General features: G+C 43.1%; 2 protein-coding genes, 1 long non-coding RNA gene and 5 other non-coding genes across 10 annotated transcripts in view; 4 read left to right on the top strand and 4 right to left on the bottom strand.

The window, feature by feature from the left end:
- The window catches only part of LOC108162467 (bone morphogenetic protein receptor type-1B), a 67,695-nt gene that overhangs the window by 15,064 nt on the left and 24,638 nt on the right, over positions 1-27,993 (bottom strand). For 2 of the 3 annotated variants that reach the window (XM_033392558.1, XM_017297215.2), the window contains exon 2: positions 16,070-16,204. In XM_033392558.1, coding sequence (XP_033248449.1) covers positions 16,070-16,204 — 135 coding nt within the window. Of the gene's footprint in view, positions 1-6,947; positions 8,190-16,069; positions 16,205-27,993 lie in introns of those variants that run through there. The other variant, XM_017297216.2, reaches the window with a different exon arrangement.
- Positions 118-1,582, top strand: LOC108162476. Its single transcript, XR_004472672.1, has 3 exons — positions 118-780; positions 963-1,088; positions 1,143-1,582. It is a non-coding gene; the product is annotated as an uncharacterized LOC108162476 (long non-coding RNA).
- Trnad-guc lies at positions 12,397-12,468 on the top strand. Its single transcript has one exon. It is a non-coding gene; the product is annotated as a tRNA-Asp (tRNA).
- Trnad-guc lies at positions 12,732-12,803 on the top strand. Its single transcript has one exon. It is a non-coding gene; the product is annotated as a tRNA-Asp (tRNA).
- Positions 14,803-14,874, bottom strand: Trnad-guc. Its single transcript has one exon. It is a non-coding gene; the product is annotated as a tRNA-Asp (tRNA).
- Positions 15,253-15,324, bottom strand: Trnad-guc. The gene has a single exon. It is a non-coding gene; the product is annotated as a tRNA-Asp (tRNA).
- On the bottom strand, positions 15,716-15,787 carry Trnad-guc. The gene has a single exon. It is a non-coding gene; the product is annotated as a tRNA-Asp (tRNA).
- Positions 23,358-27,811, top strand: LOC108162473. The gene is made up of 2 exons (XM_017297223.2): positions 23,358-27,057; positions 27,132-27,811. The coding sequence occupies exons 1-2, from the start codon at positions 26,566-26,568 to the stop codon at positions 27,234-27,236; spliced, it is 597 nt and encodes a 198-aa protein (XP_017152712.1). The 5' UTR covers positions 23,358-26,565; the 3' UTR covers positions 27,237-27,811.

Below are 27,993 nucleotides of genomic sequence, written 5' to 3'. Positions count from 1 at the left end.
AAAATAAACTTGGACACATACATATATATATATTCAGACATTGTCTGGTCTCTGTATATACGTATTCTGGCTATAGCTTGGCGACACAAAAATAAAGTCAAGCTGTCTGCTCTGTTGGCATCTGCAATTTGTTGCCAGACACCGGAGAGACGCAGCAATTGTCTAGAAGTGGAGGATTTTGTGCAGATCTTGCCCAAGGATCGATCAGTTATCAAGGTTTGGGCACCTCTCTTTTCCTGTTTCTTCGAACAGGAAACCCAAACTGCAACGGATGTCCAGGCAGATGATGAATCATTGACCAACGAAAGAGACATTGTCGCCCATGTTGCCAATTTGCATACCAGATTTATGCCAATGTGGGTGGGCCCTGTCCGGCCAACAACAACAACAACCCATGCAAGTCGCGTCAAAATGTCAATTCAATTTATGGGCACAACCCGCCCGGCATACACAAAAGCCCAGTCACATCCACAGCCACAGCCACAGCCCAATCCAACCGATCCACTATCAACATGTTGCCCGTTCTATTATATGCATATGCATATAGTACACGGATATAGTGGCAGCATGTTGCTGGCCGACTCTAGGCCCAGACTGCTCGACTACTCGACTGTTTCACTGTTCCCTGGCAATTAGTCTTATGATTTTTTTTTTTCCCCCCTTTTTGGTCACTTGATGATGAATCAAATGTCGTTGTGCCGAACGCTGCCTTTTAAGGCTGTCCCGGCGACAGCATGACGTGTGCTGGCCAAATGTGAGGAAAATACAACATCTACAAATGTACGTACGACATAATAAACCAAAAATATGCAAATGTATATAAACATATAAACATCTTTTATCGATATATACATATATACTTTTGTACCAGGTATTGAATGTTTACCTAGGGTATGTGGGTATACAGGAAAGGTGCTTTTCCCTAGAAGCTTTACATTTTCCATTTTCTGAAATTCTTTTAGAATCCCTGGATACCGAGGTCAAGGGTAGTGCTATCATACTTAATAGAGTTGGAGTTGGAGCTTTAATCTACCTGTATGCATCTTGACAAACCTTTGAAATGGGATATATTGTATATTACATCGAAGGTAATGAAAAATCCCAGCAATTTTCTATGAATTTGTATTTCATCGTGAGACTAGATCTGATTTTCAGGTATCCCATAGTCGAATGACTAGATCTTGCCGACTGGTTCTTTATATGACATGCACATACGCCCAAATGAGCAATACGTGCCATTGTGCGTTGTCATTGGCTAGCGATGTGCGATTTGCGAAACGCGATTCTCGTTTTTCCCATTGTGCGGCTAACAGTTGTCTGCCACTGTACACATGTTGTTGTTGTTGTTGCTGTTGTGTTTGTAGTCTAATAAACATGCCGCCGTGCTGTCTGTCGGTGCGACACATTTACTTATCCGCCAGCAACAATAGATGATGGGTGGGGAGAGGAGGAGTACAATAAAAGTTATAGAAATTTCGGACATCAAAGCAAATACGAGAACGTGTCTCGCTCCATTAGCGACCGTAAACACTGTTCGATTTTAACAGCTCACTGTTAATGGGAGAGCTCTGTTGTGTGGAGATTATGGCCAGTGACCTTGAGATAGACAGTGTCGAGAGTCGTAAAGCTAGGCAGAGTGCAGCAGAGCAGCGATAGCATCAATGTTAATCCTCTGCATAAATCAAAAGCCGAAAGCACACTCGTAAAAATAACGGGGCATGCGAGCAGTGGTGGTCATAAAAATAGAACCACTACGGAGATCTAACACAGACACAAGATAATGAAGGTTTTAATCCCTGATGTACTCATCTATTTACATTCACCAAAGCTAGCAATGCACCAAAGTTTCCATTAACTGGAAAGAACCCACCGACTGTACACATACTCGTTAATATGTACATATGTATGTATGCAAAAGTTAAGGTCTGAGAGATAATCGCTTGAAGCGTTTAACGCATTTGTTTGTGGAGATGCCACACAAAGAAAACAACCCAAGAACAGCCTTAACAACGGATCTTCAAGATAAATTCCCTCAAATTTCACTTCATTTATCACGAAATCCATCAACAAAAGAGCCAGCAGGAGCAGGTCGGAGCTCAGGAAAAGGGAGGAGGAGGAGGGAGGAGCAGCAGTAGTAGATGGAGGAGTACCCATCCGAAGTTACTTGCATTTATTTGATTTTGATTAATCGTCAACGAAATTAAGGGGAATTCATGGATGCTGCTGTTGTTATTGTCCGCTAATGGAGTTTCTTTTGCCTGACAGGAAACTTCATTTACATATGCCCCACCAGCAGACATCGAAAGAGATGTGCATATGTATCTGGCAGATACATTTCATTTCACTTGCCTCGCCTCACAGCAAAATTCCATGCCAATGTTTTGACAAACAGCAGCAGCTGCCGCCTACTCAGCATTCAGCATATCCGCATCTCCTCGGTGCAGAGCGACGAACGCTCATCCTCATCCCCCATCCACCATCCACCATCCCACATCGCACATCCCCGCAGACGGACAGCACCAGAGGCAGAACCATACTCTGGGACTCTCCTTAGTCGTCATTTTCACGCGCTCTCCTCGCACATGTGTGTTCCACACGCTGGCGACAGATCGGATCGGATCGGATCGCTTGGGAATGGGATGGAATGAGATTGATCCGCAGAACAGGATATGCGGACGCTGCACTCGAACCGCAAGGGAACGGAACCGAGAAAATAAAACTAAGCAAACATTTTCTACTTATCCGATAATGAATGGAGATCTTGATCTTCACATAAAACAAGACCTTAATTTTCAGAGAGAGAGAGAGAACTAAAAGAGAACCGAACTCTTATAGATCAAATCTCCATCTTTTTAATGGTACAAGTGTGAATAAACCTTACCTGCTGCGGGTTCTAATGAGAATAAGTGGGTTCATTAATCAAACAATTCATTAAAATATAATATATGCCTGTAACTGCCAGTTCCACTAGCTAATTCAATTTTTCCATCTTTCTGCAACCGTTTAAGTTTTTTCTAATTTATGCAACAATTTTCTCAGTAGTAAAACTGATATTTTTCACACTTTAGTCGGACAGTAAAGAGAATAATCATATTAAAACCTATTATATTTCATTTCTAGTCAGGTTTTATTGGGGAAAGTACGCGTTTAAATTGTGATTGCACTTCGTGGAAACATTAGCTAATCTTCTGGGGGATTTAATTATTATTCTAGTATTTGTGTGGCTTTAACCTCATGTGACTTTAGGCCAGCCCAATGTCAGAGTTATAGCTGATTTAATGAAAGCCACGTAGCCCCGATTCGAAGTTATTACGGCGTCGCCAGATCAGACAGAAACCAATTGTCTGATTCCGCCTAAAGACGCGACCGCGACCAGACGGCATTTAGAGCGATTTTGGTGGTCGTGTAGTCGTCGTCGTCGTCGTCGTCGTCGTCGTCTAGTCGGGGTTTCTGCTGATCACACACCGAGAGGGCCCCCCCAAGACAAATCAATGACCTCTTTTGCGTGTCTTGGCCGATGAAAAAAGAAATAATTCGACAGGTTGGCATTTAAATTAAAGTAAAAATAAATGAAATTTCACTGAGGAAATTTTGCGCGTGTGAAAAGTGCAAGCCACAAACTATTCGGTCAATGGTCAGCACAAACGTCAGTTTGAAATATAATATATATGTTTTAGATGTGTTCGACAAGGGTACAGTTACTGTTGTTTTTCTGGGGCATGCCTCTCTCTCTCTCTCTCCGAGAGATCTGTAAGTTATGCGCTGAGGCGGCTAAAAATGCCACTAAAATGCATTCGAAAATGTGTACACAGGCACACGTTTGGTCGTAAAATTAAGCGGGTTTTTGTATGTTATATTACTATATTATTATACACGGTACAGCAACATTCTACGCGTTTGATTTGCACCTTTGCAATGGAGCAAATGCTGCCCAAAATAATCATTCTTTAGCATATTCCTATCAGGCCTAGAAATATCAGGTATCACCATAGTCGAAATAACGCTTATATCATTGTGACTTGTTTTTGTTTCCCTTTCCGTTTACTATTATTATAACTATATATATTTTTATTTTGTTTGTTTACGTGAACAGGCGGCGGCGGCGGCGGCAGCGGCGGCAGACGACAAAATTGATAAGATTAGGGTGTAGTTCCCGACCAAACCTATAACTTAAACAGCGGCCAGTCGGTCGGTCATATACCTGGGAATTGGTACTATTTAGCGTCTGCCATAAACACACACAGATACGCACGCGCATACGCCTGCACACTATCACAGTGCTGTTATCGTCAAATTCCATATCAGTTTAGAAAGCATAGAGTTTTGTTTTGTGAAGGTGATTCCACGAAACAACATTTCGAGTGCTTCCATTCGATCATTAATACCATACCCGTACAGCACAGCACAGCACAGTCACGTAGAATCGACGTCTGTCCAGCACTTGTGATGAGAGAAGTGGAACTACATTCATTCAAGCATATGTCGCCCTATATCAGGGCCTCTTATGAGCTCTCTTCGGTCCTGAACAGCTAAAGTTTCAATCAAAAAGTGACTTTCTTGTCGGGGCATTTTCGAGGAAAACTCTGTCTGATTTCCCTGCAAGTGTGTGCTATGCCTGATATCTTTTGTCTTTGCGCACAATGCCCACATCAAAAGGTGTTTTTCGTATTTGTTGCGCTTTCGAGGGTTTTATCTTGTCTGTTGTTTGGCATTTGTTGCGATTTTTCATGGGCGCAACCGACCGCCTGACTAAAAGAACAGCCAGAAAACGGGGCAGGGCCACGGGGCAGGGAACGACGACACCCCCCGTGGCCAATTTATTATTAAGAGAGACTGAGAACTGAGAACTGAGGACTGAGGATTGGGTACTGGGAATGCGATTGCGACTGTGACTGTGACTGCACAAAGGAAATCATATAATCAGACAGCTCTCTGCTCTGCCCTGCACCTGGACGGAAAGCCAAAGCGACTTCAAGGCGTTTTTAAACGAATGAAATGCAGATCAAAAGGAATGAAATATAGAAAATTGAATTATAATAACTCTGAAAATGTAGTCTTTACAAATCCATAGAGAACTGATTCAATTTTCTGTTAGTTTCAAACAAAGAAACACTTCTAAAGATTAAGAAAAAATATAGTACGATTTTAAGTCGTTTTCATCCGAGATTATTCACAATTGAAATGGTATTTTGAGGCAATACAAATTTATGATAACGTTTTACTAGGCATCTTTCGCATTTAAATATTTATTGTATGACGTGTCGTCTGCCCTGATAAAAAATATGTATCATAAGGGAATGACCTCACTCCAATAAAAAAAAATGGGAAGATATGGTATATAACCAGAGGTATTGGTATTACGAGTATGTCTTATAATAATTCTGACCAAATTAGAATTTATACCATTTCTGCCGCTTGACGTAGTTTCCAGTCACACGTAAACGTAGTGTGACGGGAGATAGTGAAATCAAGTTTCTTGTTGCATACAATTCTTATTTAAATAACATCTTTTCCGATGTTATTAAAAGATCTAAGGAATGATGGGGGATTATCTGTTTGTGTATTCCCTAATCCATCCCCACGCGCAGTCATAAAATTCGGTTCGTGGGCCCATCCCAGGTCCCAAAATCAAATCAAATGCTCAGATGCATATCAAAATAATCTAAGCAAATGAAATGAAATGAAATGACAACAATGTTGGGCACACACACAAAAAAAGGCATAAAATATGGGCATGCAACACCCCAGAGAGAGAGGGAGAGCTGGAGGTGGAGAAAGAGAACAAGAACTGTGGCACCCATAAAATTGACAGCTGATCTTTTTTGTTCGTTCTTTTCCTTTTTTTTTTATTTCGGGCCCCATTGTATCTCCCTTGCCTCTCGATCTGTCTCTTTCGTTTCTTCAATCTTTTTCCCGGATTCTACCTGCTTGAGGGTCATAAAAAATTAAGAAAAACATGGGCAAACTCAGCAGAGGAAAAAGGAGACAACGACAGGCGGAGACGTCGCATATTTTAAGCCGATGGGATCTCCTGGCGATGGGATGGTCAGGGCACAGTCCCAGCCACACTTGGCATAGAATAAGATCCCGAAACAGAACCGAACCGAACTGAACAACGAAACGCAATTAGAAACATAACGAAAAACCAAACGAATTTCAATTGAAAACACAAGCAGTGAGTGCCTCAGAGTGGCAGGGGATAGAGTCGGCGGCCAACAGGATATGCTCAAAGATTTGTAATATGAGCGCTGCATACTTATGAGACGACAATGATCATGGTACAATGATAAAGGCACTAACTTGTCCGCCATGGCCGATCAGCGCCAAGATAAGCGGCCCAAGACCAGGCAGGGCAGTCTTCCTCTCTGTGGCACCGCAGCCAGTGAAAGCTTTGGGGGGAAAATCTCTTAGAGAATCGCAAAATAAAACTATAAATGGCCAAGAACAAGAGCCAGCCATTCCCCAGGGAAAATCAAATCGGGCTAAACAAATAAGAACCAATACGAACAGGGGATACACTAATCAAAGGAAAGAAATCAATAGAAGCAATCGACGTAGATCTTCAAAACGGATAAGAAAAGTATAGAAAATGATTTCTATCTATTCCAGGAATTTCTAGACGGTGCAACGAATATTTCGAGGACATTCTTAGAGAGCATTATAGATGCCAGTTTTTTGTTTTGTTATAGTATCATACATTTAAGGACAACTGTTTTCAGATTGTTACACTGTTCCTCTTTCACAGGCTGAGGATATCTTCCCAAAGTTACATTCTTTCAGTTCTCTCCTATAGAATCCATATATACCCCATCGTTCTGGCAGAGATCATTGGAGATTTGTAGATTGCTCAAGTTGCACGAATGCCACCAATTGTATCGTACTCCGACAACTCCGGCATTCGTTTTGAGAGAGTATAAAAAGCAAAGAAATGTTATATTAATATTTACCATGAGCCTTCTTCTTTCTGGATTTCGGCGCCATGTCTGATGATTGTTATACGGTGCGCGGGGCAGCGGCTGTGGCAGCGGCTGCAATGCAACTTTGTTGGTGTTGTGTTCTTCCTTCTCCTCCGCTCCTTTCACAGAGTCTTCCTTCCACACTCTCTTCTCCACTCTCCACTCTCCGCTCTTCTGGGGCTGTGCAACAAAACAATAAACGCGAAGCAGCCGAAGCAACAAAAGCAAAACAAAAGCACACGAGATCGTGGATCTCTAGAAGGGGGAGGCAAGGGGGGGAATACGATCTCCCTCTCTCTATCTCTCTTTCGCTGTCTCTACGAGGTATCTGTGTGCGCTGAAGAACTGGATTCGTATGCTCTCTTCTTTTGGGTTTTGTTTATAGCGCCCCGTTGGGGGGGACCAGGAGCAGCCAGCAGAGGGGGCCGGAGGGCTATGGCGACGGCGTCGGTCAAGCCGGCGACACCATGGAGCCGACGCAGAATTATGGGTTTTGCCAAACTTGATCCTTGGAGGACGGGCGGGACGGATGCAAGAAGCTTTTGTTGGACTTGGAGTTGGAGCTGGAGTGTTGCTAACGTTGTTGTTGCTGCATCTGGTGTTGGAAACGTTGTTGTTGTTGTTGTTGTATCCTCTTGTGTGTGTGTGTGTGCGTGTGGGTGTGTGTGTGTGCGGTGTGTGTGTGCGGATGGTGTGAGCGCGTGATCACGTTGATTATAATTATATACGAAAGGTGGCAATACAAATCAGGTGAAATTCAATCCTCAATCCCTTTTCGTTCCCCTCTCTTGTTATTGCGCTGGATCTCAAAGAAGGTTTTGCACTATTTTTGGTTTTAATCGATCAGCACTAGCACAACATAAACACTATTTATCAGTTTTTATATCCACATAGATATATTCTTCTGTTCTTTTGTTGATTATTTGTTGTTGAAACAGACTTGATTGAAACACGTTTTTCCATTTATTTTTTAGTTAATAATATTATCCGTAAACATGTGTGTATTAATTATACACCCTCCAGTGTAAACACCAGAAACAAACGCCACGAATCGCATACCACATATCAGAACACTGAATGTGCAACAGGTAAAGAAATATACTATATATTTTTTTGTTTGATAATATATTTTCGATATTTTTTATGTGATATCACAAAGATCTCACGAATTTCCTACCCAACACACGCAAATTTCGAACACGGAGCGACGCGGCCGCAATTTCGAAGATTCAAAAAAAGATTCAGCGCATATTTTCCTCAACAAGAATATATATGGGTATATACGACGGGGTACATGTTGCTGAGAGCCGGTGGCAGGGTGTGTTGGTACAACGAGGTAGCGCCCAGCAGCATCTGAAATGTTGCTAAGCTATCTGGCTACCTGGTTTTCCTACTAGCACGCCCTGTAAACGGTGTAATGGCAACATTTTGATGCGGCACAAGTTGCACTGACTTCGCAACATTGCTCAGCAACAGCCGATAGAGGAAAACCGACAAGAGCCGAGAGAGACAACAACGAAAGCAAGAGAGCGTTCTGGTTGAATTTCAAGTTTTTTTATGCCTCCCCTTAGTATGGGTGTATCTATGTCTGTATGGATGCATCTGTGTCTGTGTTCGCGAGCGTGTGTATCTTGATCTTTGGTTAGCATCGTCGTCGTCGTCGTGGCCGTTGTCTGTGCGCTCGTATTTCGCTGCTGCTTATTATAACTGACATATCTAGATACGGCAGCATGGGGGAGATGTGGACGTGCCCCAGGAAGAGGCAGTACAGAGGGGGACTGTTGGGGGCTGGCTGGGTGCATAATTGCAGGGCCCTTTTGCATATGGGGGCATGCAACAATAATAACAGTTTTGGTCGAATTTGTTAGCGATTCGAGGCAACGCAAGCCAGTGATTAGCAGCAACACCATTGCCAACTAATAGTCTGACTCCTTTTGCTGTTGCCCTCACGAGCGTATCCATGAGATACTCTTGCTCGTACTTGAAGATATCATTTAGGCTGCGGTTCCCTCTTCCATGTCCAGCCTCTCCGCCTTCATTAGCCGCACAGTAGTCGCGGCTAATTATGGTCTACGATAGGCTTCTCCTTGTGGTGTCGCCTCGCAGCCGGGTACCTGGTGTCAGAAGCGCTTAGCACTTCTTCCTTTCTAGCCACCAGGTAGTCCTAGACCTTCAGCCTCGCTGAGCACTTTCGGCATTAAAAACGCATCAGTAATATCTCTGATCCGTACTTCAAAGAATATAAAAGCTTAATATGATCTTAATATCCATCCGCAGGTCGCAATTGTACTCCTTAAGTACTAAATAATATTTACATATATCTTTTAATGCCATTTCCCGTTAAAAGACTGCACAAATATCATATTGATTGTTTTAACTTTCAAATAGAATGAGAAAAGAGTTTTCCTAGTTATTTTTGCTTGGTTTATGGCCAGCGCGATAACCCTCAAGAGAATGGCTCCCGAACTTCAACCTCAACCTCCTGCAGTCGAAGCCCCATTCCCAACCCCAGACCCGGGGTCTGATCTCCCGTTTATTATCACGCCCGCGGCCATAATTCATTTTGCTCCTTCGCCTCCGTCTCCGCCTCGGTCTGGGTCTGCTTTGCTCTGGTTTTGTCTAGTCCAATCTATAGATGATGCCCTTTTAGCTCCCATTCCATTCAGCTCTTAGGCTGCCCAGATTTTGTAGTTGCTGTTGTGGCAGCCACTTCTTCTGGTGCTCTGCCCCTGCCATTGCCCCCGAGGTGTGATTTCTCAAGTGTAGGAGTCATGCGGTGCACAGCCAGACGCGGCACTGTGTGTTGCACCAGAGACCAAAAGACCAGAAAACTGCAGCCGAGCAGAGGGCCACTGTTTTGGGGGAACCAGAAAATCAAGTTGGTTCTATAGATACCCTTGATCTGATCTCAGCCGAAGGGGGAAATTTTTGGTAGAACCAAGATGTTGCAGACCCGATTGGTTAATTGGAATCAGCGGCAGCAATAAATTTCGTAGAATTATTCAACAATCATTCTGCAGATTTATGTTTATAATTTCTTAAATTAACCATTAGTTTGCAGGTGCAAAATGTTCAAAAAGAACTTGGTTTTATTGCTTCTCTTCGATGAAATCATGAATCGGTATAATTTTTCAGCGATAAGTTAAGAGTCTCCCGATGATTCTTCGAGACCCTGATAAACTGTGAACATTTGACCCAAACTCAAGGTTTTCCAATAAATTGGATCTTTATGCACAACGAATATCTGATCAACAAACATTATCAATTGATGGTGATAAAAAAAAAAATTTCAACTTGCAAAACTTTGCTTTGGCTCAAAAATAATAGAAAGCACATATAATCACGGATAATCTATCCTTCGAAAATTATCGGAGACCGCTAAAAAACTGATGATTTATTCACAAACATAATCTTAGACCCAACAAAAACCCAGACACCCTTGGGACCTTCATATAACAAAATTAAGGAATACAAAATTCTTAAAAAAAATATGATTTTATAACTAAGCGACCTACAGAAAGTCTATTCCAAAAAATGACTTTTGACATAAATTCGTAAAAAGTTATTCTTAACCCAATCTTCTATTCTATCCTTTCGCTGGGTACCCAATGCGTCTTATATCTTATTGGATTTGTTCACTTGTCTTTCACCCAACAAAGTATTGCAGCAGTGGAGTGGAGTGGTGCATGCAACGTGGAGTGAAGTGGAATGCGCAGAGTCCATGACTTGTGTGGAACGCATTTGATTAGAGGCAAAAATTCGGAAACTCTTTCTAGCGCGAAATTTCCATACGATGATCTTCGTGCTAATACGCGTAATGGAGGAAACCCAAAGATAAACGTGAGGATTTGCTGCATTGACCAATTAGCACCTGTGCTAAAAAGCCCCTAACCGAGACTCCCGACTCGACTCGACTCCAATTTACCTGTTCCATTAGCACTGCACTGTGCTTTGAAATTTGTTTGAGTTTGAAGAACTGTCTGTGCTGGGAGGTGGGGGAGGAGCAGGAGGCGGGGGTGGAATTTCCAGCAATGAATCGAGCAAATACCCATTATTCTGTTGTATACAATATATATACAATAGAACCATGTATTCCATGCTGGATATTTCGAGTATTTCGTGTGAAAGGCGGGCGGCACAGGCAGGGGGAACACTTTCCTATCCACAATCCACACAATAAACATATACAGAACAGGCCCAGCCAGACAGAGTGGCGGGCCCAATGGATCGTTTGTATCTGTAACGAATCTGTATCTTTGGGTTTATTGTTAGAACTCACATTAGATACAGATACAGGGACGAACCTTCTCTGCTGCTCTGCTGCAGGTCACTCGTATTCTCAACATGGCCAACAGATGTGCGCAACAGGCTCCCAAATCAACGAAAAGAGAAGACAAAAGACAAGGTCCCTCACTGGAACAGAAAAGGTTCGAGTAGATGTCACTTGGAGTGTGGCTGGGCCTTAAATCAAAGTCAAAAGCAAAAGTCCGAGACCCAAAAACAAAGCAGACAGAAAGCAGATTGTTCTTTTAAGTCTTTTTTTGTTGGTAGCAGCAGCACTACTGTCCAGGCATCTCACCGATACAACAGAGTCTCTGCGTGTGTGTATCTGAGTATCTGCAGCATGGAAATTTTCGTAGAGTACAAGAAATTTGTGTCAACGTGGGCGACAGTTTTCATTGTGTGTATAAATAAACCGAAAGACATTTCATGCTGTCGGCAACATGTGGAAAAATGCTTGGAATTTGTTCCATTCTTGCACACTTTTGCAATGCCTTGGATCTTAGAGATACAGAAAAACAATCGACTCGAAAACGAGACCAAATCTCTTGGCAAGCTGCAGCCAAGGTGCAAATGCAACTCTGTCTCTTTGAGTCTGTTGCATCATTAACACTCTCGAGTGGTGCCCCCCCATTCCATGACTGTTCATCAAAGTGAAGTGCAATTAAGCATGCAACAGGCCCTCTTCTTCCACCATCTTTGCTCATTTTGTTTCCTTCCCGGGTTCGTTTCGGTTTCTGTTCTTCTCTGTTCTCCTCTCTGCTGCACTTCACGGTCCCAAGGTGAGAGGTGTTAAAGTTTTATGGAATTTCAACAACGATAAATTATAATTACACGCAGCGCTGCGCATAAATCTACCCACTCTCTCTCATAAATGCCTGCACACTCCCATAGATACACACATATACAGGCAGTCCTCAGCCCCGAAGCGACTTAAAACGCGTCAAAAATAATTTGTAAACACATCAAGAATCCTCCCCCTCCGGCATTAACACCTTTTGAGGGTGATTCGAGCCCTGTCTAAATATATTAAATACTAAATTAAACGCAAAACCAAAACCGAAAGTCCCGCTACTCTGCCTACAACCACACGATAAAGAGAACTAAGAGTATATTCGAACCATTTTCAAGTGCAGCATTTGGCAAGACGCTTACAACATCCTCGATAGTATAGTGGTCAGTATCCCCGCCTGTCACGCGGGAGACCGGGGTTCAATTCCCCGTCGGGGAGAGATGTATAAGTTCTTTTTTTGTTGTTAAATTATGTAATTTTTTTTTATCTTTTTCGGTCTCACAAGCTTCGTGTCCACTGTAAAGACAAATTTTTTGTTAAATTTTATAATAAAAATGAATCTAAAACCATTCAGGAAAAATTGGAAACTAAAACGTTCATATGCACGAGTATTGGCCCGCGACTGTGGCCAGAACCAAACGGAGAACATAATTATATTCTAATGATTCTCACGTCCAGCATTTGGCGAGGCGCTCACAACATCCTCGATAGTATAGTGGTCAGTATCCCCGCCTGTCACGCGGGAGACCGGGGTTCAATTCCCCGTCGGGGAGAGATGTAAAGATTCTTTTTTTTCTTCGCTTTTTGTTAATGTTCTTTTTTTTAATTGTTTGGGTTTCGTTGAATTTGATAGATACAATTGAGCCAAAACCATTCAGTACATATCGGAAACTAGAACTAGAAACGCATAAGCGTTAAACTGTAATTATTTATAACCCTAATTTAGATACCATATCAAATATGCCCTGACCCAAGATAAATAGTTCTTAAATTTCATCAGGCGCTGTCATAGTAGTATTCGTCATTTGCTTGTTGTTGTGTAGAAACGTGATCTTCTGGTCCTGCAGCATTTGCTTCTAATCCAAAGTCTTCACCGCCGATGTTGAACTGTTGCCACGACTGCTGGCTGTGCGTCTGTAGATATAGATTGTCCCTTGCCCTTAACTGCCCAGTGGTGTCCGATACTATGCGATTGAGTTCCACAAGCGTCTGCAACAGCTGGTTGCCCTCACTCTGAACCGATTGGGGACCGGGTTCCTCCTGTCGCTGTAATCCCAGCATTCTCACTATCCGACTAACGTGAGTCTTTGATTGGGAGATGTGCCTCGCGAGCATGCCGCCCCGCACATCCGCATTGCGTGTATCGATTAGGATTTGTTCCAGCTCCTGATGCAGCTTTAGGTTCTTTTTCTCGAGGTTCTTGGCCCGATCCTCCAAACTCTGACGATCATACGGCTTAGCCACCGCCTGTTTTGCTCTCAAGAGCTCCCCGTGCAGCTGCTGAATGATATCCTTCAGCCTACTGACCTCATCCTCATGCTGTTGATCCAATCGCAGCCCTGGCTTTTTCATGACTGGCAGAGTCCGATCCGCAAAGCGAAAAGTTCTCATAGTCTGGGATACATGGGTGTCGGCGGAACTTACGCAGGCAATAAGCAGTCTAATGGACCTGCCGCCCAACGAGTCCTGCAGAAGGCTCGTCAGCAACGACTGTCCGTAGGGAATGTATTCAGGCGCAATTTCCCCATAAGCCAAGGTGTTCAGCACGTTGCCAAGGGCCACGAGACCCTCCTTAGATCGGTCACTGGTGCCTAAATTCCAGCATCCCGAAGCGGCCAGATCTACAAAATTGAGCTTGGTGGTGGTTTCAGAGGAAGGGGCTCCTCCACCCAACTTCCTGGCCACCAATGTTAATGTCAATATGGAATGGGATTCGGAAGGCTTCTCGCTCACTGCCCGTTTGGCAAAGCCCCGCATCAGATGATCGGTTACCTCCTGGGCGGAGCTGACCTCCAGTTCTGTCAGACCGGGCCCCACAAGGCGGCTGCTCAAATTATTTCTTGGCAAGAGGAGGTCAAATAGCTGCTCCTGGTAGATCTTCACGAAGGAACAGCTCACACGGAAAGTGTACGACTTCTTCAGAGTTTCAATGTACTGGAAGAGGTAGTGCACTGCTCGCGGAATCAAGCCCACGTTGTCGTCCATCACACCATTGAAGTCCGTGCCCATGGTGTAGGTCTTGCCGTAACCCTTTTGGCCGTAGGCCAAGATGGTCACGTCGAATCCCTGAAGAAGTCTCTTCAACCTCGACTGGACACAGGCCTCGAAAAGATCCTTCTGGGTATCCCTTTGGTCGAAAACATAGTTGAAAGCGAAGCTTCCATGGAAATCCACAGACACATGGGGCAATCCGTCCGGTGTTCGCTTCACCGCAGTGCTGCTTTTACATTCCAACTCCAGGTTGTTTATTGGACGCAAGCGCACTGCTACAGACATCGGGGTAGCAAAAAAGTGGGACATCTTCGAACCGAACAGCGAAATTTCGATCGGTAAAATAAACTTATTTTTGGTTGGAGTAACAAATTCCAAATAAATGCTTAATTTTCTAACAGATGGCTCGACTTGTTACAATACGGATACTATGTGAAACTAATACCAAAATATCTTATTTGTATTTTGACATAGATTACAAAAGTTGTGTGAGGTAAAAGAAAAATTTGCTTAAAACAAACAATTTAAACAATTAGAAGAAAAAAAATGAGTTTTACATCTCTCCCCGACGGGGAATTGAACCCCGGTCTCCCGCGTGACAGGCGGGGATACTGACCACTATACTATCGAGGATGTTGAATGCAGTTTGCCAAATGCTACACTTGAAAATCGTTAGAAATGACTTGTAATTCTGTTCTTCATTAGTACCTGTGGTTTTTGTTTGGTTTTGTATTTAATATATTTAAACAAGCCTAGAATCGCCCTCTAAGGTGTTAGTGGCGAAGGGAAGATACCTGGTGTGTTTACAAATTGTGTTTGACACGGTTTAAGTACCTGAGGGGTGTCGTCAGATGTATTTTTGGGACAGACAAACTACTCAGCTATTGATGCTGATCAAGAATATATGAATATATGTTACATAAAGGGCTCTAAAATGCTTCCTTCTTTATACCGTTCTATAACGTTTGAATACTGGGTACAAAAGGCAAAAAAAAAGAATTTTGTATTTCTCTCCCCGACGGGGAATTGAACCCCGGTCTCCCGCGTGACAGGCGGGGATACTGACCACTATACTATCGAGGATGTTGAAAGCCGACCGCCAAATGCTACACTTCAAAGTCGTTAGATTATAGTTTTGGGTTTTTGTTTGGTTCTTGCCACAGGCGCTGTCGCTGGACTTACGGGTTTGGTTTTTCATTTAATTTTGTATTTAAAATATTTAGACAGGGCTAGAATCACCCTTAAAAGTTGTTAACGGCTAGGGGGGAGGTTTCTTGATGTGTTTACGTTTATTGACATTCGGGGTAATGACTGTCGTCAGCTGGATGTATCTCTGGGAGTGTGCAGACGGAGGGAGAGACAGACTTGGCTATCGAATCAAGATTTTATGCAAATTTTGTGATCGGAAACGCTACTACTATACCGTTTGAATATCGGGTATAAAAAAAGAAGAAAAAAAAGGATTTTCACATCTCTCCCCGACGGGGAATTGAACCCCGGTCTCCCGCGTGACAGGCGGGGATACTGACCACTATACTATCGAGGATGTTGAATTTCCGGAGTCTAGCGGAAAATTGCAAAAACAATTCTAAATGTTATTTATTCTAGAACGAGATCTATTTTTGTTGGTCTATGTTACTAATCATGTTTTCCTTCTTGCATTATTTAATTTTAATTTAATTGATTTCCTGTATAACTTATACAAAAATATATAAATATACATATACTTATACCACTTTGCATCCTTAATTCTCTATATGTTTCACAAACGCACTGAAGGATAACTTCCATCCACTTTAAGTCAACCACTTGTGGATTTGACACTTACCAATCTCCATGACTTTCTCTTTGTCGTGTGTGATGGCTTCGAATCCCTCCAAGCTCGGTCCCGGTCCCATTTCCATTGCATTCAATGCGGCTGCAATGGCTTCGTCGTCTGGCCAAACATTCGCACTGAATTCACCTACAAAGAAGAACCAAAGAAACCCATTCAGAAATATAGTAAATTGAAAAACTGTGTAACTAATTTGTAAGCAGAGAGAAAGAGTGGACAGAAATAGAGCGGGAGTGAGACATGGGGAGCACTACCCTGGCACTGGCACTGGCACTGGGCGCACTTGAGTTGCTCTTCTGTGGCGCCAGGCAAATGTCAATTAATAATTTAACAACAACAATTGTCGGATTGTGGGGCGCCTGAAATACGAGATCTTAATTGAAAATAGAAATGCAGAGGGCCGGCTCTGTGAAGATATTAGTGCTGCAGAAAGTTCAATAGGGAGGCGGTTGGGTTGGGGTTTCTCTATTCTTCCTGTATTCGAGCGGATGAGCGTGGGCCAAGTTGACTGCATGTGGGATGCCCGGACTGGCAGCTAAACGTGTGTCATAAACTTGGTCAAAAGGCTGTAATTTGCCGCTTCCCTCAAAAACCAGTCTGCCTGCTGCTGCCGCCGGCAGTCCCTGTCTCCATCCCCCGGCCGACTTAAAGACGTCTACGCGCATCTTTAAGATACTGTTTGACAGGCCTGCCGAGATTACGTCTAGTTCTGTCGTCTGCACGCAACCCAGACTTTCGAGGATGACGCTGACGACTCGTCGGCCCACGTTGCTGCCTAGACGGGGACTCTGCGGCTGTGGTACTTGCCATCCACTTCATTGAGGTGCGAATCGTTGACGCTGGGGGCTCCCGGAGCTCCCACTGGGAAACTTTCATGGTCTGGCAGCATGAAAGGCAGTCAGCGGAAGCAGCTCAGACTCTGTGTCTTAACGGAAGGGGGCGATTCAACGTCTGGGAGGCAGAGAGAGGCAGACAGCGTAGTTTTTCCCAGATAAATTTGCCAAAATTAATGAACAAACTTCATACATCATTTGATAAGCGAAAAAGTGGTTCGGCCTGAGCGGAATTATCAAAACATTATTTATTATTTATGATGCGTCTCATTTCGAGTGGCAGAGACACACAACACAGGGAAATGTGTGTCACTCAACGGGCAATTGAAAACGCGCGCTCTCGCTGGGTGGCATGCAACGAAAATCGCCAGCAAAATTCAGCGTAAATCTGTCAAAATACTGTCCGATGAATTATGCGAGTGCCAGTCCGATAATAAACTGCAATGGAATGGGGGTGGGCTACGAGAGGCTACGAGGTGTATGAACGACTTTCAGTTGATCTAATAGACGCAAGTCTATTATTCCGCTCATCCAAAAGTGCTGATTGCACAAAAAATATCTACATTGTGATGTGTCAATTCAAACATGAGGCAGATGGTAAGTTTTGCTGATCCGGAAAAGTACCACCACCTGAAATTGAGACACTAGCACCATTCTCTCTGAAGTCCGGCAAATGGTGTGCCGGGTCAACAAGTAATTTATAAAGAAGACTCTCCATATAAGAACAGAACGTTCATTTATTGGGATACCAATTCTCTTAAGACCAAAGGGAATAATTATCAATTAATGTTCCCAAAGTTAAGTCCATATTATGTGTACATGTTGAATTATATCTATGATACCAGCTCGCATAAAACCCCAAAGAATATTTGAAGCTCCCGCAACATTGACAGAGTATTTAAGGCCTTTGGACTGCACAGGCTCCCAGTGCTCTGACTATGCAAATCCAAAATTGATAAAGACCCAAACATGTGCCCCAGGAGAGTGTTTGACTATCGCTAATTGATTGAGTGCCTTGGCACTTGCCGACTCCATTCGCAGACTGAGCTACGTAATTCCCCTGAAGCGTTGTTGGGGCTGATAATTTCGTGTTTTTTTTTTCGCACTCAGACACTCTTTGCTTCGCTTGGCAGTTACACAAGCCATCTATCAAAGATTGTGAATGGTGGGTGGAAAATGTTACGGGTCTTTCCAAGAACCAAACCAAAACAAACCACAAAACAGCACAAACGAAGAACAAAACAAAAGAGAATAGAAACGTGACAATCCAGGTGGGTGCAGCAAAACAACAATCAACTGATAGGAAAGGCTAAGGTAGCGATACACTGGGAAAAACAAAACGAGAAATATGCTCGTGAGATAGGAAAAGAAAACTTGGGCAAAGTGAAATGAGCGGCAGAAAGATTCAGATTGTTTATATTTCACATTAGTCTCAGTAAAATCTATATCTTTTTCTTAGGTCCAAATCCAGCTCCAGCATCAAAAAACAATTCAAAAACAAAAATATTAATCTGCAAGAGTCGAATCTCGCATCTTGCAGTGCACACGACATTTATTTTGTTTGGTTTTTGCATTCGTGCAAGCCTTGATCCCAGTCTCGAGTCAAACAGCAATGTGTCTTGTCATGCACACAACATGTGTTTTGTTTTTGAGCATTGGATATGCAGGATGCCTCAACCATTTCTTATCGAGGTATGTACATATGTATTGGAATGACCAGAATACTGCAACCTTTTCAGGATTAAATATTTGATATCTCATTTAATATTTTACAATTTTTGTAATATTCAGTCGATAGGTTTTTCCTTTCAGTGTGGGGAAAGGTGCTGGGTAACTAATTTCATATGCAGAGAGCACGGCAAGGCGACAACAACCAACCAAACCCCTGAGCACAAATTGGAGCACGTGCAAATTGCCTAGCAAATAGCCCCGGCAATCAATCAATATGCATACGATGATGATATAGTTCGAGAGCGTCGTTCGCATCGCTTCAAAAGATTCGCAATTACGGGGAAATAAAAGCAAATGCCGGCTGCATTACAAATGAATTCACTGACGCGCCAGTCAGATGGTCATTCAGTCAGCGAGCGGGAATCAATTGGGTGTGGTCGGTGGGTAGCCCCGACATTCAAGGGGGGGGGTCTTGTTTGAACTTTGCTTAGCTGATTTTTGTTGTTTTCTTTCAAGTGCCCCAGAGTTCCATTCCCTGTCCAATCTCGAGTGCAGTTGCAGCAGTAGCCAGCCGCAAAACAAAAACATTGCCAACATTGCTGCCACAGATAACAAAATACACGAATAATGATGAATGGTAAGCGAATGCTCGCCAGATAAAAACCGCACAATGAGTGTGTGGGTTCGGGTTCGGGCTCATATTCATATTCATATTAAGTGACTGATTGATTGATGGTCCCGACCAAGCTCTGAGGTTTGTTTAAAGTTAGGTTTTTTTTTTTTTTGTGACTAAGTCACACGGTTTTGCTCAGGGTTTGGGGCATGTCAACACGGAGATTGATGGCAGAACTGGGTAAAAGGAAACCCCCCAAAAGCCAAGACTATCTATTGGGGAAATCAAAAGTGACGTCGGTGGAGTTTTTGATTGCAGAGGTGGGCCATTAACAGAGTGTGGGAGAATTGCATATATTTTATGCAAATGAAGAGGAACTTTCAAAAGACTTAAAAAAAGGGGAAACGTTTATGAAATGATAGATGTTGAATGAACATCAGATAAGAGAAGTAGATAGTCAGTCCTCTTTGATATTTCCTCAATTTTAGAGGAGTTTATGGCATAAATATTAATATCATATTTTATTTAAATGTATAGTGGTTTCTTTTATGAAAATTCCCATGGGGCGCTGCTGTATGACGCGCGACATGCAGGAAACATATTTCACCAATATCAAGTCGACCTTTTGATCGACTTCTTTTGAAAACATATTGCGGGACTTATTTAGGGTTAAACACAGTAAGTGTAGAACAAGATTATAGAAACATTTATAAGTGTTTTTTGTCAGTTATCAAAATACAGTTTGGTCGATGACAAAGCTGTCTGCTGTCTATCGATTAGCCTTCGCTATAAAGCATCAAAAGACGCGATAAGCCTATGACTTCAGTTTCTGACTTAAAATGTATTGAAAAAAATTAAAATTCAAACGTAAATAGTTAAATTAATGCCCATCACAAAATGATCAAATTTCCATTTCAGTCATGATCCTATCCACCGCAAATCCCATCTATACACCCAAAAATGTATCCCCATTGCCCAGGCGGAAAGACTCCCGAAATTGGGTCGTCCGACAGAGTGCCGGCACTTTTCTAGCAATTAAAAAGTTTAATATTTTTTTGCCTTAAACTAAATTCAGCAAAAAGTTGCAGTCTTTGCTTAAAAATAGATCAAAGTGAACATTATTTTACGGATTTCTGTTGGGTTTTCTTTTTTTAGGAAATTATGCATTGAGTGGGTTGGCGGGCCGGGACGGGGCGACGCGGCGGCTGCGCGAGTGGGACAGGGGTCCAAAAATAACATTCCTGGCCGGGCCGAATGTGGCCAGAGTGCAGCAGCAGCCGTTTTGGGGTTGGATTCTGATTCTGATTCTGTCCATCAACGCGCCGAGTCTATGCTAAATGAGCTGCACCCCGCTGCCGCTCGGAGACTCCTCGGGGGCGTGTGAACATTAGTCAAAAATGCGTAAATGAAATCAATTAAAATTACGCATAGCACACGAGACGCATTCGGAATGGAAATCAATGCCCCCAGACCCCAGACCCCAGACCCCAGACCCCAGACCCCAGACCCCAGACCCCAAGACCCTCACAGAATATGTTTACACATTCGGCCTACGCGCTCTGCATGGCCTAATGAAGGCACGTACATCCATCCATACGTCCCGTGTCGCCCCGTCCCTAGGGGTACCATCCAAACCGTAGCCGAGTGCAATCCGTAATGGCCAACGAGAAGGAGGAGAATGAGTGCCACTTCAATTTGTTTACAACAAGCTGGGCCCGCTGATTGCAGCTGGGCCTTGCCGTACAGCCCACCATCATCTTCATCTTCATCCTCTCCAGCATTTTCTGCTTAATCATATCGCTTCGGTTCCACAATGCAGCCTTAATTTTCTTTCCGATCACGCCAGAACAAAAAACAAAAAAAAAAAATAAGAAAAAACGAACCCAAATGAGAAATGAAAACTCATCGTATAATAGCACTGTCAATGGGGTACTGTGAGGTGAGTGTTCGTGGTGTGGCTCCCAGGTGTTGGGCTGGGAGATCCTCACTTCAATTTGGGCTGGCATAAATGCACCATAATGATCTCTCGCCTGGAAAGAATGGCCACAAATTGCTGAAATCACATCAATTTGTCTACAGCAGAGATGCTGGGCTGTCTACAGAGTCGTCGGAGAAACCCCCCATGAAAATAGATCGTTCCATCATTAATCGCACTTTTGTTTTCTCAAATAACTCAATACCTCTCACAAGGAAGAGATGGAGAAGAGCAGAGATTGGCCTAATGAAGAAGCTTTTGGAGTGGTTTGTTGATTGATCCACATATTTTTAATGCACATTTAGCAATTTGTTTCTTCTTCTGGCACTAGAGGAATGATACATTAATGGATAAATACATAATTTGAAAGAATGCTTCTATCTTTTAAGCTTTGTATCTTTGGTTAGAATTCAATATCTATAGAGCTATCTATCTTTGTTTCGATCACTCTTGATCTATAAATATTTATCAAGCTCTCCATTTATGAGCATGTCTGTATTTACCATCAATCTATTGATCAATAATATTATCCATACATTCGTTACAACAGACGTATTTCAGGCAATATTTTGCAGGAAATTTTGTATCTATCCGTTGAACTGTGTGCCTTCTAGAACTGTGAATAAATTGGCAGATCAAGTAGACCTAAGATTGGGATGCCATGCTGATTTCATGGCGGTCCGACTGGGAATAGTCAGTCTTAGCTCAGAAGAGTGGTGACTTTAAGAGGCTATACACAATTCTTTATATTTCCTATGCCTCAATCCAGAGGTACTTTATGCATCCTATAAAATATTTGAAAATGTTTAGGGTAAATCTATTTCTATTGCTATTTAACCTACTATAATTTGTAAATGATATATTCTGCCTGCAACATTATTCTAGTTTTATTTCGAGGCACACATCGTTGCCGTATTAGTTCTTCCAATCAATCATCAAATACCGTAAATACAGAACATCAAGAATGCAATTCGGCGAACCGTCTTTTGTTATTATTTGTGGCTTTGTGCCTGGACTTTGTTGGTTTTCCGATTTCAGACGAATGTGCAACTCGATGCCCACCCAGGGCCACCCATGCCACAAGCTCGAGCCTCGTGCCTCGTGCTCCTAGACCCCCCCTCCCCTCTTTCTGACAGTCGCAGTCATGCATTTATGATGATTATTTATATAATCAGAGATGTGTACGCATGTATTTTCCAAATATTTTCCAACATTTGACAGACGTTTGATTTGTAATTGAAAAAGGCAGCCGCATAATTTTCAGCTCTTTATGTGTGTGTGTGTGTGTGTGTGTGTGTGTGTGTGTGGTTTTTTTTTCATCTTTTACGCAGTCGGACATTTTGGGTGGTCCTAGATGCCACCAGGCGGCCATCGGAGAGATGAGTTGTCTCTCTGGCCATAGACCATTGCCTATGACGTTGGAAAAGTTTTGCACAGTTCTCGATTTCAAAGGCCGCTGAGACGACGGATCCATGGATCCACAGATCCACAGATCCAAAGAGGCGGCGGCACACAACCAGTAATTGAAGATTTCCTGTCATGATGCTCATTATGGGGAAGATTCTATAGAAAACACTTAAATTGAATAATGTCACCCAAAAGCGCTGAAATTGATGCAGCCGCGCGCTTAGACGCAATTTTGATGGATGGGGATGGGTATGGGGATGGGGATGGGGATGTGGATGGATGGTACAACGGATGCTCAGTCGGTCTCTTACTTGATGATATGTCAGCAGCCACGTTGGCATGTAATTCAATCTCTCTCCCTATCTTGCTCGACTCGACTATCTCTGCTGAATGCCAAAGTGTGAAGAGGCGCATTTCGGATAAATGTATTGTCTACAATTTCAGCTGGGAAAACACCAGACAAGACAGCAGCCGCAGAGCCAGGAACAGAACAAAAAATGAAAATATGTGCAAGTGTCAGCGGCAAAGGTACACAGCAACCAGAGATGGACTAGATACGTGAGGGGGGCATAGGCTCGTATGATCAGAAAGTTAAAGACTCAAGACTGATGCTCATCTTCCAGAGGATGTATGTACAGTAGAGGCTATGATGGTATGGTTATATACATTTTCTGATACATGATCAGCACAGATAATCGTGTCACGAGCACCTCTCTAGCTTAAAACACAATCAGACACACAAACACGCCGGGGCAAAGATAGAGATGCCCAATGATAAAGACAGCGACGATCTCAATCTCGAGGAGGCTCCTCCACACATACATATGGATGTACCTCCACATAGCGGCATCGTCGTCCCCCGAAAAGGGTCTCGTGGTCGGTCGGTCGTCTTGCATGCCAAGAAGCACACACACAGATCACACCGATAACCAGAGAGTACGAGCTCTGGAAAACGGAATGGGGCTCATGCTTTTTTTAGTGTTCTTTGGTTTCTTTGAGCATCTACATATTTTACTGCTTCTTTTGGTTCGCCCGACTGCCTGCCTGTCCCTTGGGCTGTGTTTTTTTAGGGAACCTTCAAGGCGAATGTCCAAAATAAAAACAACACAAAGACGGAGGAGAAGCGAAGACGACAGCCGCATTTGAAAAGAGACAACGCAAATCAAATTGTAAAAGTGTTAAAGGCTGACACATTCGAGTGTTTGACGCGTCGTCGTCGTCGTCCGTCGTCCCCGCCGAACTATAACTTTACGTGTTTTATGTGTGTGACTGTGTCGACCTGTGTGTGTGTGTGTATGTGTGTGTATCTGTGCGTGTCATGGTATCACTTTCAAAGACTGTCTGCCAGTCAAGGGCCAAAAAGCAGAAGCGAACATTCGCCGACAGCTGCCAGGGAGCTTTTTTCGATTTAAGAGATCTCTTCAAAAATGTCGAGTCTACAATTATCCAACACATAGGCATGGTTGTATTCACTTCCAAAAGATAGATGTCTCCAAAAAATACATTGAAATTTATGTAGAAAAATCCCTTGTTTTTGCACCTGTTTACCAATTAATGACCTTTTCATAATAAACTAGGAATATGAATATTTTTACACTTTATTGGTAAAATACTCCTAAGTCTGTACTATACCGGAAGTGGAGTGAAACTCCTAGATATATCTTAGATATCGCAATTTCTTTATGAGATTTGTTTTTAGTCCCAAGTCCCAAGGATTTCGATTAAAAGTAGGATTTAATTTTCTCCCAGTTCATTATTAGATGAATAAAGTACCCTGTTCCATTGCGGATCTTAAGCAGAAAGGATGAATATGTTAAAGATGAAATATAGGTTTGTGTTTCCTATATTTTGAGTGCACATTTTTCACAGAGATAATGTGTGACATTTGGTTTCAATTGGTACCCAAAGAGACGAATAGATCTGCAGAAGGATTAATAGCAGGGACTATTAAATACTCAACAAGATTCCCGCGTATCAAAATGTTAAAAAACTCATTAAATACGGGTTTAATAAAATAAATACCGTAGAGTTTTTTAACAAACTGAAGCAGCATTCCTCACAAGAATTGTGTTAATACTGCAATAGAAATCGCACAGTATTTAAATACGGCTCCGAACCCCCTGTTGATATTTCGAATATAATCATTTAAAATAGTAGCTGGCCAAAGTGAAATTCGATATCATTAAAGCGAAGAGGAAGCAGCACCAGCAGAAGCTGTACCAGATACATCGATCCATGAATAACGTTAACGATCGCGCACCCTCATAAATATCTCTGGGAGATCTCTCGAGCCGAATGTTGTGTGAATGTTATGCCACACTAGACTCCTACGCGATCGCTAAAATTCGCATTAAATGCTAATCCCCCGGCAAATGACATCTTCTTAATTGGCCCACAAATTTGTTAAAAGCAATGCTAAATCAATAAATACCAGATGGAGAGGAGTATATCAAACTCCCACTCGATCTGGAAATGTTAATTGTTGTGGCACAATGGCACATCGCTTTTTAACCAATGCCAATGGCCTCGAGGTATGCGCTCGGGAACAACAAATTCGTTACGACTGAAAAAACCCAAAAAAAAAAATCTATAAGAAACACAAAAGGTTGAGCTCAAAAAGTAGAACAAGATCGATCGCTGAGTCTCGATTCGATGTGATTTCGTTTGATTAGACAACGAAATGCTCTTTGTGGCCGAACGGCTGAACGGTGGACCCATTGGAACAATGGGGAGCCTACAACCGAACCTAAACTGAAATTCGAATGCGGTTGTTGTGAGTGGAAATGTTTTATGATTTGCCACACGTTGCCATTGAGTGAATCGAAGAAATAGAAGAGATATTGCTGCTGTGGCTAATTTGCATTCGATGCGGAAGCTGGATAACCGATGATCATGTGGACGAGACTCTAGAGAAAACAAATGGAGAGGAATAGGTTTCGAAGAAGCCGACTGTTTGGAAATCTCAGGTCAATCATTATAGCATCCTTGTTTTAACATCAACATAATCAGAAATCATGTATAAGATTTATTAGAGGTCCTCTTCGATAGTTCATAAATCCTATAAAGTGAATTTGTTAAAACCGATCTAATAAATTCGATTAGTCCGATAGAATTATTTCTTGCAAGAATATACATAATTTTAAAACATTTATGTTTCGATTTAACATTGCCACTGAATCGATTTTGTATCGATTCATATCGATTAAAGACTATAAACCAATCAAATGCGTATTTCTGGAACTTCTTCACTAAAAAATATCCTGCCTGCTGCTTTTGCTGCACTTTAAATAACAATAAATCCTATAACATTCTACTAAATATATCCCGATTATTTGGTACCATCCCTATAAGAAACCCGCATATGGACTGAGAGAATTCCTGTCTCAATTTCTGGCATTGCCACCATTATTTGCCAAACCAAACAGGAAATATTATGCAGATCTTCATTTCATTTCATTTTGATAAACACGAATGCTGCTTGCGACTCCTGCGAATTGGAATGGGGTCTGGTCTTCAGCTGGAGAGCCGAACTTTTGCCAGATGCCCGCCGCCTGATAGCGGGGGACGCCGTGGCATGGCCCGACTTTCCGAGGAAAACATGGTTATGGCCTGGGGGCCACAGAGGCCAGCTATGGGAGGTGGAAGGTGGCATATCACAGTGGGTGTGGGAGTCATGGTGAGAATGTGGGCGTGCTGCAACATTTTGGCCAGGAAAGAGGCGCGTGGAGCGTGCCTCATAATTGGCAAAAAGTGGAAGAGGATGGCGACGAACACCGCTAACACGACAATTATTTGGGCAATGTGGTAAACGGTTTCTCGTTCCTTTTTCCTTTTTGTGGTGGCTTGGTGGCTTTTTCTCTGCTCTCTCTGGCTGTGGCCGGGCCGGGCCGTTGCGATCGCCGCATAACTTGGCTAACAAGCAAAAAACTGTTGACCAAAAATTAAGGCTCGCAATGCGCGTGCAAAGAGTCACAGAAGCAGACACAGAGAAATGACACATCAGATAAGGGAATATCACCTACCAACAACCAGCTCCAGCCTCAGCCTCAGTCCCAGCCCCAGCCCCAAACCTCGAACCAGAGCCGAGGGAATCCAGCTACCAAACGAGGTCTCTGCCGCGCATCCACAGAGAGAGAGAGAAAGAGAGGAAGATGCCACAATTGATTGCCACAGAACGAACCGAGGCCAGGCGCAGAAGCTGCTGAACAATGCTGCTGCGGCTGCGGCTGCGGCTGCTGGGACTCCAACTCGATTTGGAGGCGGCTCCTCAGGGTCGTTGCACAGCAGCGACGTCTGCGTCGTTCCCCATTTGTACTTTGCAATGCAAAAGACGCGACGCGACGCGACGCGACGTCCTCGGCCCTCCTGCTCCTCCGCCAAATCCTCTCTGGATCCCCATGTCGAGTACACGAAGTACAACACAAATTGTGGTGTCGAACATCATGTTCTCCTTACCCCAAAAGAAATAAGACAGAGAGAAATGGTAGGCCTGGGAGACCGAAGATTTAGATACCCTCGATAATGGATTTGTTTATTATCTCTGAATTTTTCTTACAGATAGATCGTTCCTCTCATACTGTAGATGAAAGCAAAGATATAGTAAGAGGAACTATCTCTAAGCAGGCACATGGCCAGAGGAAATGCTGCTGCCTCTTTCATTGAATGCCAAGGATCGACGAACGAAATATAGTACCGTTTGCAAGGGTATACCAACACAATGGACCACAAAGACAGGCCAACAGAGGAGCAGACTAGTCTGGGGCTGCATACTGCACTTTTCGGGTGGATTTTTGAGGAAAAGTCTAATTGATGAGTGACTGGCTGACTCGCGGTGGCATGTCCTATGGCTAGACACATGCAGCTACAGCAGCAGCTCATTACTCGATGCCCAATGTCTGGGCTGCTCTGGCCTGGCCTGGCCTGGCCTGGCCGGGTCTGGTCTTGGCCAGACGGCACACAATGGACGCATAAAGCAAGTCGATGGGACTTGTCCTTCCCCCCAGTGACGCGTCGCTGCGAAAAGATGCCGAGGGTCGGCTTTTGACGCATGAATAAGTAAGCAATGCCAATTTTCAATTTCCAATGGCAATGCCAAGATCACAAAACTGAAACTTCTAGGGACAGTGGACCGCGGACCGCGGACCGTGGGCAAAGGAAAATTCTTGGCCATGAAGCAGAATACTACCCATAAAATATATCACTTTTATAAAATCAAGAAAATACAAGGAGATGTTACAAAAGGGAAAGTGATAAAACGTTTGTGATAAAACATCAATTGGAATTATTTTCTTTTACTGTTATAGTTAAGATCTGTTTATTAAAAAGAACTATAGTATTTATACTACAGAATCATAAAGAATGATCCTATAGATTATTGAGGCGGAGAACAGGATGGAATTGTAGGTCGAATCTGGCCCAA

The sequence above is a fragment of the Drosophila miranda genome, chromosome 4 (assembly GCF_003369915.1).
Source record: "Drosophila miranda strain MSH22 chromosome 4, D.miranda_PacBio2.1, whole genome shotgun sequence".
In the NCBI taxonomy this organism is placed as follows: domain Eukaryota; kingdom Metazoa; phylum Arthropoda; class Insecta; order Diptera; family Drosophilidae; genus Drosophila; species Drosophila miranda.
Note: the sequence above shows the minus strand (reverse complement) of the source record. Positions and strands in the feature narration are given on the sequence as shown.

Excerpts from the sequence above, each read along its gene's own strand:
- LOC108162473 (XM_017297223.2), top strand. The coding sequence starts at position 26,566 with ATGACACATCAGATAAGGGAATATCACCTACCAACAACCAGCTCCAGC. Across the intron at positions 27,058-27,131 it reads AAATAAGACAGAGAGAAATG|ATAGATCGTTCCTCTCATAC; the intron begins GTAGGCCTGGGA and ends TTTTTCTTACAG.